Source organism: Drosophila rhopaloa, unplaced genomic scaffold, assembly GCF_018152115.1.
Source record: "Drosophila rhopaloa isolate 14029-0021.01 unplaced genomic scaffold, ASM1815211v1 contig_2, whole genome shotgun sequence".
NCBI classification, from domain to species: Eukaryota; Metazoa; Arthropoda; class Insecta; order Diptera; family Drosophilidae; genus Drosophila; species Drosophila rhopaloa.
Genome location: NW_025335083.1, coordinates 3,448,215 through 3,461,911, shown reverse-complemented (window position 1 = coordinate 3,461,911; position 13,697 = coordinate 3,448,215). Strand labels below are relative to the sequence as shown.

The window sequence follows — 13,697 nt, the reverse complement described above, 5'->3', positions numbered from 1 at the left end:
ATTTGTTTTTATATAAAACCATGTTGTCTTTAAGGGTTGTAACCTATCCACAAATTTCTGAATTTCAATGAATACGTAAAAAAAACTGGAACAATTTTTTATTCTTCAAAACGTTTTCAAAAATTTGGAGTGCTTTTAATGATTTTAAATGTTTCCTAATTTTAGAGGGCCTAATTCCACCTCCCCCTTTTTTTCAAAAGAGACAAATCAGCAATTATCTTCAAACTAAAGAAGAACCTTACTTACAAAATAAAACGATTTCAGATTTATGAGGTAATGGCAGAGTAAAAACAAATAATTATACTTCGCAAATTACATTAAACAATTTTACAAAACTAAAAAGGTTTAATATTTGAGCTTTGCTTTCCTTACTACAGATAGACAACTATAGCTTAGACAGGAACAGAATGATTTGTGGTGATCCAGTCTGGTGACTAAGTACCCCAACCACCGGCACTTCATGGGAGCTGCACAAAATGAACTGGCTCTCGAATCCGCCAGGGTAATATTTCAGGCCCGCTTTATTCATTAGCCGGAGATCCACACCCTCCCCCTCCCCCTTCCCAATACCCTTGCATCACAGCAACAGTCATGGCCACCGCAGCGTTGACATGGCCGTGTCCGTATTCGCTTGCCGTTTTCCGAGCTGCTCCGCATTACGTATCCGCCTGTTGGCCGGTCGGCGTATGTGTGTTGCGGCCTGTCAGAAATGAAGTTTATGGCGTCTGTGTTGGGTCCGTGTAAGCGCTCCATCGCTGTCTCTGTCTCCGTCCCTGTCCGCCTCTGAATCGCTGTCCCTTTCCGGCCCGTTCGCGATGCTAAATGTAAAAGTGTCATTTCCGCCATATGTGAGCGCGATGAACGATGCGTCGAAGTCGACGTTGACGCCAGCGACTCTGATGTTGCTGCTGTTGCCGCTGTGCCGTTCCTGTGTTGCTGCTGTGTTGTCGTCTCGGTTGTTAATAATTTCAGCGCACAATTGCAGCAACAACAATCGCTGGCAGCAGTTGGCGGGAATTTATACAAACGAGGCCCATGTCTGAGGTTAAATACGAAAAACATAACAATTCCAATGCAGAGCCCCCATTCCCATTCCCATTGCCGTTTCCATGCCCGGATGATATGGATCCGTGAGGGAATGCGGGATATGCGATAGGGCTTATATGGGCGATAGGCCATGCCAAACATCCGCGTTTGCCGCCTTCATCCGTCTAACGAACAAGGACAATATTGGCCACCCCCACCACCACCCCATTTGTTGTTTCTGTGAGTGATAAACGCACATTTGTTTAACAATTAACGTGCTGGCAGCAGCACATGCAGCGCCTTATTTATTTGTTTTGTGGCCCTGGCAATTTTTAGACTTCACCAGCAGTGACAATTTTTATGGTGCTAATTAAATTTAAAAGGGGTGACATTTTCGACGACAAAAACAAAGCTCGAATGTCTTCTCTTCTCGATTATTATTATTTGTTTCAACCGATTTATATAATATTTTTCCAAACACTTTAAATTGGGGTATTCCTAAGCCACACATTAATTGCATACTTTTTTAGACGGATAAAAATACAAATAAAATGAAATCGAAAAGATTTTTTACAATTTGTTTACGGGATATATGGAACATAGGCTGTGATAAAATCTTCTTCTTAATTTCCAGTATGGCTCTATTAAGGAATTAAATAATAAAAGCAGTTAGAGTCCTTCATGGCACAATTGTGCCATTATTTGCATTTGTGACAACGTACGACGGCGACGACGACGATCCAATCCCCACCCAAATCCCCTGCCCGAACCCAGTTTCAATCCCGATCCAAGGGAATCTACACCAGAGTCATCGTCAGGCTCTGCGTCATCAACAACAATAAAAGCAATGGGGTAATAGCAAAACAACAAATAACATGACAATGTTGTTGCTGTTGTTACGCCGAGGTTGTTGTTTGTGTTGTTTGAGGGCATCATCAGCAAACACTGTACAACACAATCGAGGAGGATGCCAATGGAGGCCACGAGAAATCCTCGTGGTTGTTTGATTCGAAAATTGAGTTTTAGCGAGACAAATAAAAATAAAACTTAGAACAACGGCAACAACAATAAGAACAACAGCAACAAGCCAGCCAGGCAAAAGCGCAGCCATTAAAAAGGAGTTATCACCCAATTTAGTACCACAAGCGCGAAATAACGCACACATATGCACAGAAGGATGGGGTCAAATGGGTGTGTGTGTGTGTGTGTGTTTGTGTGTACTGCCCGTCGACGTCAGTTAGAACAGCAAATAGACATACTGTACAACATGGCATTTAATGTCAAACCCAAACGGTCTGCATGTGAAAGGGCCATACAATGAGCTGGTAAAAATGCGCGGGATTACATGAAAAACCTTAAGAATTTCAACATATTTTATACCATCTGATTTAAAAAATATAAGATTTAAGTCATATATATAAAACACACAATAATTTTCGTTATTGTTAACGTAAGTTTTGGTTGATGAAATTAAACAATATTTTTCCGGTTTAAAAACAACTTAAAATATCAAATATATCAATATCAGGTTAATTAATTACTATAGGAAAGTAACAAAACAAGAAAATTGAAAAAGCATTTAATTTTTTAACTTTTTTGAAACTTTTTGCAATTAAAATTTTACAGTCATAATTTAAGGCGATTCTCCTCTGCCTCACTAAAATAATTTCTAAAAATAAACCAAAAAACAAAAACAGGTCAAATCGCCTTAAAATACTTAATTTGATGGAGCTTAAGTGGAGTGTCATAAATATATCGATTTAATGGTAAAAACTGCAAATATTCATTGCCATGCAGGAGAACCTGGCAGCTTGACAAACGTCATCAAAAAATTTAACGACTACTCTTTTATGAACGGACAAAATAAAAAAATTATATGCCACATAAACCTGATGGCCGTCCAGCGAATCGCGCAGCACTCAACAGGTAGAAGACGACCAACCCAGATCTCCGGCTCCAGATCCCGAGTCATCCTGAGTGGCATCTGCCGGCGACCATAAAACAGTGAGGGGGACATTCAATTGGGAATTAAAAATGCCTGGCAGCTGACGAGGAGAAATCAAGAGATGCCAATAATAATAAATTCGGCGTTGTAAATTATTGCGAATCGTAAACGCGAATATGCTAATCGATTGCATTAATACGACAATTATGGTAATTAGTTATTTGTTTCGCTCGAATAAGAATCTTTTGCTTTTACAAAAAGTTAATTAAAGATTGGTCCTGGCTTGGCAATAAAAAAAGGAAACTGGAGTACTTAAAATCCCTTTTAAAATTTATTTTTGGTAATAGAGATCATTAAATTTGTTTAAGCATATTTACAAATATGTAAAAATATAGAGTTAGAGAGGGAAAACAATTGTGTATGCCCTTAACAGAATATTTAACTTTATGCGAAAGTAATATAAACCGCGTTTCGAAACCCTACCTTGATCGACTAATCGAGCCATTAACATTCAAAATAAAGTCAATACCAGACAAACCATGAAATCGAACGGAAAACGTATGGCTGGAATTAACTGCGAATCGTTAACAATAATTCAGCGGGCAGTTCGGCAGTTCCACAGATCATTGGGACGGGGTTTTGAGGGGGATCAGACTAGTTTGCATTTAAGGCGAGGATGATCGTACATTTTAATGGGCATACTTCACGCCGCTCGTCGTTCGCTCCCAGCATCCAGAGTCCACTCTGATCGCCGCGGCCCACGACGAATTCATAAAGTATCTCGCACTTTTTAATGATTTCTGAGTTACAAGCTGGCCAAGTGGGATCTTTAACTCTGATTTCCCTGCATCTCGCAGCAGGTACAATGCAACAATTTGGCGGCAACTTATGACAGCGCAGCCATCGCAAATAAACTCAAATGGCACCACACTAAAAAACTGATCTGGGCAGCGAGAATTTATGCAGCTTTTTGTGGCCAACAAGCAAGGCGATGTGGACGAGGCGGCTTTCGTGCGCACTTAAATTATGAATATTACCAAATGGGTCAATTCGAAATAAATAAGCAACGGTCTTGGCCTGGTCAGGGAAGCCGGGCCTCTGTCGATTGGCCAAATAGAGTTGTCTCTGTCGCAATTTCTCATTGAGCTGTCGCCTATTGCCTGTTGCCCGTTGCCTGTTTCCGATGAGGACTCGTTTCCAGGGCAACACGCATCCGCGCTCCCTTCCTGGCCAGCTTTCCCGGGATTGGCATTGGGCGGCCTCGCCCGTTTGTATCGCTCATGCATCTGGTAATCTATGCGCAATTAGCGGCGTACATCAGATTTAGTATTCTGATTGCTTTTGCCCCTTCTCTATCTGTCCCGCTCTGCCCGGCCGATTATTGGCCGTAAATATGATATGGAATTTGTTGTTATTCTTTTCCTTAATCTGCTGGAGTGGTTCATCCGCTAGATGTTTAGGAGACAGCCAGAAAATGCATTTTATTTTACAGGCAATATATTTAGCAGGGCGGTGACTTCGAGTAGGCTTTTGATGGCAATAGTAACAACAACTTATTAATTGCGGTCATTTACAAAAAACTGTTGGTAAAATCATTTTTCAATTCAGTTAATTGCTTATATAATTCTTTTTTTAAATTTTGGGTCGACTATTAAATTAATTGAGTAGCAACTATTTTTAATGATCATTTTTGTTCTTTTTACTTTTTTATAAGAACTATTAAAAGCAAAAATATTGAAATTTAAACGTTGAAGTTTTCTTTCTTACTGTACTTTAATATTCATATATTTTTTTGTAATTTTTGGGTCGACTTTTAAATTAATTTAGTAGCAAACTATTAAACTATTAAAAACAAAAATATCAAATATTAAATTTCAATATTTGAACGTTGAATTTTTCTTTCTTACTGCACTTTAATATTCATCTAAACATATATGGGCATCTCGAAGGGTATATCATTGTTAATATAAATCCTAAACACTCATTTATTCCTTATAAAGCACTTACAATTTGTTTTTTAGATTTGATAATTTGTTTTTCTCTTACATTTCATAAGATGATCTTCTGCTGCCGCGTCCAGAGAACCCGTATCCATTTCAAAAGCGATAAAAAACCGCAAGAGCCTATCAATATATCCATCAATTAGAATAGATAGCCCCAGCCCAACCCTGCGAAGCAGGAATGAAAGTCCCACTCGGTGCATCCATCAGGCGGACTTCATCCGCTCGGCTCCTTATGACTTGGCGATCTTTATGGCACTTTGCTGATCTGTGGGCGGAGGTGATAAATCCCTGTTAAGTGGCTCCCATTAATGCATCGACTCGAGTGACTTTCCGTGATTCCCAAATGGCTGCGGCGCTTCCGTTTGCTTTGTTTCTGACGCGTGGGATCGACTCCTCCCTCCCATCCTTCCGATCGTAAATATCCCAATTTGTTGAGACCGCTCAGAGTTCACCTTCTACTTGTTTTGGGGGTTTTTTCGTTTTAAAGACGCTTAAATTGCCGAATGTCATAAATTTTGATTAGTATTATGCATCTGCATGGAGTGGGCGTCGTCCGAGTGGGTTTCAATCTAATTGTAAGTCAAGACAAATGATGAGGGAAGTTGCGGTATGACAGCGACTTTTTCACGCCCAGGAAAACATTTCCAGTTGGCGGCAAATCAGAAATGTATAATTAAATAAACAGACAGCCGTTCCGTTGAGGTCCTCCGCTGGTCATAGATTTTACGATGCGTTTTTAAGACGCTCGTAAAATGAAAGATTTTACGAGACTGCCATTATTTGACAGTAAACAGGGGTAAGCAACAGAAACGCCGGTCCAGGTGCTTTTCGACCCGCAAAATGGGCGTGACAGATTTGTCGACTTCGACGCTGACCCGCTCTTGTCAGTTGTCAAAAAATTTCCGATGATGATGGCCATTAAACTCTGTCGGGCAAACAAACCACCAAGTCGCGCCAAACCACAAAGGTCATCAAAGTGACTTTTATTGTTCTTTAATTGTTGAACTGTGTTCGGCCGACTTGGTACGCGTTATGTGTACATAAAATTTAATTTTATGTTTCGACAGCCAGCAAGAAAGAACCATTTGAAATAGTCAAGTCAAGTCAAGTCGAGTCAAAGTGACCCGCTGGTTTTTAGTGTGAAAATCACTTAAGCGCGTTTACCGAATTTACGACTCTAACGACATTTGGATGAGCGAGATGGGAAGCGTTTCCGCTTTTACGAGCTGCCAGCTTCGTACAAGCTTATTAAAATGATTTAGCGGCATTAGAATGGATATCATGTGGCGGGGGTGTCAGTTTTCTAATTATATGAATATAGTTATGCCTCTCTAATGTAATGCTGTAAGACCTAACGAAGAATATATACTTTATAGGGTCGGAAAAGTCTCCTTTACTGCGTTGCAAACTTTTGACTGAAATTGTAATACCCTATAAGGGTATTCTAATTAATATTTTATATTTTGACGATTTTCAATGGGTTGGTAAATATATTATTTTTTAGTCTTGTAACTTTGCATCCATTAATTTGAAGTCTTAAAAATATGGAAAAAAATTTAAAATTATTATTTTTTTTTTTTGTTATTGAACAAAAGCCGTTCTGTTCGGCGGCGCGTGGGATTTCAGCTCCCTGGAACATCTGAAACCAAAAACTACAACGGGATTAGGAAGAATACATGTATGACTATAGCAGGAACTAGGATTATTAAATTCGCACAAAAATGAACAAATATTTGAAAATTTTTTTTTTTTGAAAATCACCATAAATAGGCTATATCTTTAAAAGTTTTTGAAATTTTCATTTGAAATTTTAAAGGAACATTCTTGAATAGTTACAGGTTCGAATTAAATAAAAAAAATCGATTTTTTGAAACCGAGAATGGGGGGATTCAAGAAAACCTTCAATGTACCACCCACATTGGTCGTAACATGCCGAACAATGATCTGAGTTCATACATATATTACTTTTTATCATTTATTTCCTGCAGTTGTCAATCTGGCATAAATCACGTTCAGGACCAGATGGCAGGAAGGTTTGCAGAATTGGGCAGGAGGTCCATAAATCAGTCAGAGAAACACATTATAAAGAAACTATAAATATTTGTGTGATTGACGCCGGCAGCACATAAAAGGGGAATTAAAAAGACGTAACATTTTTACACATTTATGGCGACTCTGCACCCAAACACACACACACACACTGGGCCGATAAGGTCCTGGTCTGAATGTCACACACCCAGAGAAAAAGGGGTGTGAGTGCCATCATAAAAAGCATAATTACGGGCATTTGTGCTAATGTGACTGTTAGGCCGCAGGCGTTGGCGTTGGCAAAACATTTCTTATCATGGCGGCAGGATGTGATGCGAGCGAGGAAGTGGAAGTCGGGGTAAGGAATAATGCAGACTGGAGTTAGACGCCGAGGCAGGCTGAGCTCTCGCATAAATCACTCATTATGAGGCGTAATTAATGCGACTATATGGCAACCTACATTTTCTATAAATCATCAGATTAAACCCAACGCCAAGTATTCATCGCTCCTCCAAGGAACATATGATGTGGACTTGTCTGAATGTGTGTGGAAATAGATAGCCAGAAATCTATTGGCAGCTTGACTGAAGCTCCGCCCATGCTCATCCAGCTGGGCTAATGATGTCATCCGAAGGAACTGGCAAATGTTTATGCGGATAAATAAGCCACATCGGATGTGTCCCCCAAAGGATATAGGATTAAAATATATACACATTTATAATCCACTCTTAAACATTTTAAACTGTTTTAAATAGATCTTTAAAAATTTTTTTTTTTTCATTGTTGAACACGCCGCACAAGGATGACCTTGTTTTCGTGTATTGTCAAATTATTTCTAAAGATCCCAAAAAAAGCGGGTAGCGGGTGCTCCATTCTTGGGCAAATCAAGTGTGGTAGCTTAACAAAAAAAAAAAAAAAAAAAAAGTATATGGTTACTTTTTCATTTTATAGCTTTACAAAATAAGAAAGTAACCAGTATATAATAATTTCCATACTTTATTTGTAGGTACTTTAATATTAGCTAAGACGAAGCAGATTAACTATTATTCTCAAAATGAACACAGCTAGTTTAGGGACAAAAGCAATACATCTCAATCAGGTAGTTCTGAATGCAAAACGAGTCGTTTCCATAATCATTAACACGCCTTATGGGTCCATCTATGGCCAGCTTGCGGCCAGTATACCTCACGACTCCTTCGAACTGACCCCCACCAGGAGTGGCCAGCAGCCTGACCCGGAACTCCGACTGGTGCTCGTCTGCCATGCGTCGCCACTTGTCGGCGGTTAGTACCCGATCGAGGGACAGGCTACTGCACGGCGGAGTAAGGGTGTGGAGGATCTTATTGATGTTCCGGATGATAAGACGGGCGGCCCGCAGAACATATGTATCCGCGGTGGACGCATTTCTATGCTGCTGACACAGGCAATACTCCGTGGGTATGCTGGCCAAGGAGCAGTCTCTGTGGTCTGGTATGGGCATGAAGAGACTTATTCCTCGTGGAAGATTCCTCCCCAGGGCCTCCAAGTCCGCACTTCGCTGCTGCAGCTGCTCATCCTCCAGCGACGTCAGATTGGGCAAGTCCAGGAGAGTGGCATGAAGATCGAAGGCGGTGACCAGTCGGTGGTTGTTGGTCTTCAAGTTGCCGATGGCCTGGGGATATCGTTCTTCCAGCCACCTGGGATAGCAGAGCATGGCCAGGGGCAGACCCTCCTCCACTTTGCCTTGTACAGTGTTGTAGAATCGGCTCTTACTCAAACCGTGATTGGAAACCACCAATAGTAGTGTGTTCTTCAGCAGGCCACTGTCGGATATCCTTTTCAACATATTCAGAAACGGTTGATCTAATCTCCGGCCGTAGTTAAACAGGTGATCGATGCCCTGCGTCCACCAAAGGAACGTGAAAAACCTATGCGTGCTGTGATGGGGCAGAATCTTGTAGAGGAACTCCCTCAGCACCATTGCATAGCTATCCTTCTCGTTACAGTGGGTGCCATGTAATTGGTCAGTCCTCGTCTTTAGCCACATCTCGAGCAGCGCCGGCCTGAGATAAAAGTCCGTGGGCGGATCCTCGAATCCCTTCGCGAACATGCTCTTGTCTATGTTGTCCTCACCCAGAGCGGTTTCATAGCCGGCTTGCTGGAAAACCTTCCAGATAAAGGGGCAGCTGTCCAGACTCTTGAGGTTCAAAGAAAGGTCCTCCATCTCGGTACCACTAAGCCCACTCAACAGCGGCATCAGACTGTCGAGGGTGTTGTTTCCCATCCGATTGAAGCCCTTGAGTTCGACGTGCGGCAGGGAGAGCAGAAAGTTGGCTGTGCGAGCCATGCTTCGGGGGAAATGCATCTGCGATATGGAGTCCAGGCCCAGGATCAACACGGACAAGCTGCCGGCATCGGATGCCGACTTGAGGGGCGGGAGACCCTTGGTGTTGCGAAGCCATTCGTCGGGCGGATGGGCATAGAAGTGAACTCCGTTGTATACACTCGTGCCGTTGAGAAAGCACTCAGCTCTTATAATATCCGCATGGGGTTCAATCGTGTTATTACCATCCGTCAGAAGCGGGAATTGCCGGCTGTACAAATAACGATTGTCGAAATCGGTGAGCCGCTCCATGGCATGATACTGGCACTCAAAGCTCTCCAAACTTGTGATTTCATACCTCGGATAGACGAATTCGATGTCCACCTCCGTCCTCAGATAGTTGTCATCACAATTGCTGAAGGACGTCAAGTCCAGGTTGCTGGCACAAAAGTCCCTACGCAGACCGCGCCACAGGAACATCACGTCGTGTTCATTGGGCACCATGGTCAGCATCCGACAGCCATTGGTATTTACAAAGTAGCTTTCCACCAGGTGATGTTCCTCGAAGATTAACATGTCGACTGCCACATCGTTAAAGTAGTAAACGAATGAGAAGAATATCAAGCTGGAGAAGAAACAGCAACGTAAATTGCAGACGCACATTTTGCTTGTTTCTGTCACATACGAATTTCAGTTATCAAATATAAAATGGAGTACTTCAGTTAGGAGGTGCGAATTACATGAAGGAGAGCTAAAGGCAGAGAAGTGTTCGTCAAAGATATCATCATTTCACAAGTTTAACGCATTTTTTTCACTTAATCTTGGCAAAAATTAACAAACCTAAAAAAGCCGATGTGACTGAGTTTTTATAAGCTTAAAAATCGAAGCAGTTTTACTTCAACAGTAAATCTCCAAATTAAATCTCCAATTTTTAAACAAATAAATAATCTTAACACCAAAATTTAGAAATTCGCATTTTAGACTCTAAAGAATGCCGAAAATATAGCATTGAATTGATTAAGTAAAAGCTTAAGAATACCAATTTTATTAAAGCAAATTGTATCAAAGACTTTTAAATTGTTAATGAATTCATCAGCGTGGGCAATAAGTACAGACATTACAAGAACTTAGTACGTCCCTCTTGGTTAAGTTCTGGTCCACTTTTCGTAATTATTCGATTCAAGCTGAGCTCGTTTTTAGCCCTACTCCTCTTAAAAATAACAATAAACTAAAAGGTCCACTCGTGCATAAAGCATTCCCATTCGCGTCCGGAGTTCCAGTCCACTCCAATCCTAGCCAGAATCAAAAAAGATGGCTGGCAGAGACCGGGGGGCAGTGGCGTTAATTTATCACTTAACCTTCTTTAGCAGCCAAGTTTATAATTTCGATGGCGTCCATGGCCGACCCAAAGCGAGGATGACGACGAAGCTGGCAAGTGCGGCACTTGAACGACGACTGCCCATCAGTGAAATGCCGGACTCGGGAGGGGAGGGGGGTGCAATAGGGACACGGGTACCGTCACGGTGGAACGAGGGGAACTGCCACTGAGAGAAATGAGACTCTCAACCAATCGGGTTTCAAGATTTAATCATTTTGTATTATTCGACTTGTTAGAGTACCAAATCTGAATTAAAATCTGCATTTGTGGGCGTACCTTTTAATAAAACATATCAAAAATATATTTGTTTACTTGTATGAGGACTTATTAAGGACTTCAAAATTTAATTTTAAGGATTATATTTATAACCGTAAAAAAGGTATGGTGAAGAGTGTATAGAATAAAAGGGTATATTGTATGTATAGTATGTATATAGTATAGTATATAACTTGTCACCTTTAAGATATATATATTCTTGATTAGGGTTATAAATTGAGTCGACCTGTTCATGTCCGTCTATCTGTCCGTCCTTTCGAGATTTGCGATTTAAAATGCAGATTCTAGTTATGCGTAAGTTAATTAAAACCTTGGCAATCCTTTGTTTGAAGATAAAATATAGCCATCTGTTAAAGGCATATTTGTTTTGAAACCAGTTAACATAGTAACGGATATTTCTTCTTGTTTTTCAGTGCACTGACTGGGAGCTCAAATAAAATAAAATAACAAACGGCTGCCGGGGTATATATATTTTTTCCATTGTGCATTTAGCCAACTGCTTCACCCTGAGTCCGCTATTCGGACCCCCCTTAACCCCGCTTTTCCACAGTGACGTCGTCGTATTTCTTCAGCTTACGCATCAGCCCAAAATACCAAAGTCCCCCCACCTCCGTGGTAACTCCGCTCTGGTGTTGTCCTTTTTGTTGATGGTTTACGCTCTGGTCGGGCGCTCTTTGCAAAATGAAAATGCAAAAGGAATATTCATGAGGAGATTAGAATTATTTTTCGTGCTGTCATTTTCACTTCCACTCCGCCTTCTGCGTATTTTGTCTTGGAATGCCCTACACTTGGTTTTAATGGGGGTTTTGTTGTAAAAACTGGGGAGAACGCGCTACGCTATTAGATTTTATCGGATTTAAGAAAATTATCTATTTTTTTTAATGGTGATATATTAAAACTTACAAAATTTCGTGAGAACCAAATAAATGTAATTGCTTAGACTAACTTTGTCGATTGAATCAGATACCTAATCCTAAAAAATATAAATTATTTTTTACAGGTGATCCTTAATTCAATATTAAATATTGGGATGTTATTTAACTTAAATATAATAATATAATTTTTTGCACATCACTAATTTCAGTCACCACAACCTAAATCAAAAGATTTGGTTTTCTCCCCAATTCATTTTTTTTTTGTTTTAAGCATTTGTTTGTGTTTTTATTCCACTGAGCGCGAGGAAAAATATGATTTCTTTGTGCCAAAAGGGATTAAATTCGCGCTCGTTTGTCCTGTTTATGATGAGTGCTGCTTTCTGCTATATAAAATGATAAAATGGTGCTGCTGTTGTGCGTTTTCTTTCTTGCATAAAAGTTTAATGACACAAACACCCAGTCACTGACATGAATCACCCGATGGCAGGCGGCATCGCTTCCCAGAGAGAAAAACCTTAAAAAAGAAAACCACCCGACCAACGTCGCCATCGCATTTAAAATATTTTGTGAAATTATTATGAAAATGCGTAAAGGGATTTAATAAATAACTGTAACTGCTCCTTACTCACCCCCGAAGCATCCCCGCCAACCCCCTTTCGCTGCTGCTCATTTGCCTTTTCCCGCCAGTGTACCGTAATTCATAATGTTGTTGTTTTTTCGGCGCTTTCCATCCAGACTTTTCCTTTTTCTTGTGCATCTGTGTGGGTTCTTCCCTCTCTCTTCCGCCCCCTCTATCGCCCCTGTTGCTGTGCGGAATTATGTTTTATCCTGAATTATGGATTTTGTTTTGTTGTTTTCTGTCAAAATCATATTTTGTTCACCAACTGACTCCCATCCCCACCCACTCCCACACCCACTTGATAACCCAAGCCCGACTCATTTACATGCTGAAAATTCGCTTTGGGCACACTGAAAAAATCAACCATTTTGAGTTTTTTACAAGATCACATGTATCCTGTGGTATAGAACAATTATTTTTATTAATTATTTTTAATTTTGGTAATTGGTTCTCTAAAATGTACAATATTGAAACTACATTTCATTGCATTAGGTTAAATCAGTTGGCTGTTGCATTACATTGCCTTGAAAAATAAAATAAATATTCCTTATATTTATTTAATTATTTAATTATTTTGTTGTAAATAATCAGAAAACTGAGTTGTGAAATTACTTTAAGATTGTTAAAGTCTTTTTCGGTGTAGCATTTCTGGGTTAGCTCAGCTCAGAGCTCAGTTTCCAGCTACAGCCTTCTCTTGGCCATTAATGAGAATTTGTTTGTATCGACGTAAGTCGGTGGTCGAAGGGGGGCCAAGGGTTTCGGGGGTGGTCGGCAGGGGGATTCCTTTCCCGGTTCGGTTTTCCTTTGGCTCGGCTGCTCAGTTTAGTTGTACATTTACAACAACACGAAGTCGGAGCGAAAAGTTTTTCAAATAATTTCTACTTAATGTTTAGAATTATTTTTAGCCGGAAATTAGAAATTATGAAGAATATATCATATAGGACCAGAAGGACACAAACGCGGACCCCAAATGAATGAATCATGCATTTCTGGCTCTTGCCATACATATAATATAATTGCCAACAAACTAAACAAAGTCGTAAATCGTGCACTTTATGAATGAAATTTGTTTATTTATGTTGTTCTTAATTTCAGTTATAATAAATATTTTTAGTTTGGGTAAACAGTTGGGTAAAGTATACAATTTATTTTATATTCGTTTAGGAATTCTAGAGTTTGAAAAAGTTCAATTTTATTTGGTTTAGTTTTTGATAAGCCTAGCTCAAAAAAATATTTTAGAAAATA

General features: G+C 40.1%; 2 protein-coding genes across 2 annotated transcripts in view; both read right to left on the bottom strand.

Moving 5' to 3' along the window:
- The window catches only part of LOC108050644 (zinc finger protein 546), a 61,131-nt gene that overhangs the window by 20,105 nt on the left and 27,329 nt on the right, over positions 1 to 13,697 (bottom strand). The window lies entirely within an intron of this gene.
- On the bottom strand, positions 8,072 to 10,123 carry LOC108050645. The gene has a single exon (XM_017132419.2). The coding sequence runs from the start codon at positions 9,965 to 9,967 to the stop codon at positions 8,072 to 8,074; it is 1,896 nt and encodes a 631-aa protein (XP_016987908.1). The 5' UTR covers positions 9,968 to 10,123.

Bases quoted from the DNA above. Each gene is read 5' to 3' on its own strand.
- LOC108050645 (XM_017132419.2), bottom strand. From the start codon at position 9,967: ATGTGCGTCTGCAATTTACGTTGCTGTTTCTTCTCCAGCTTGATATTC.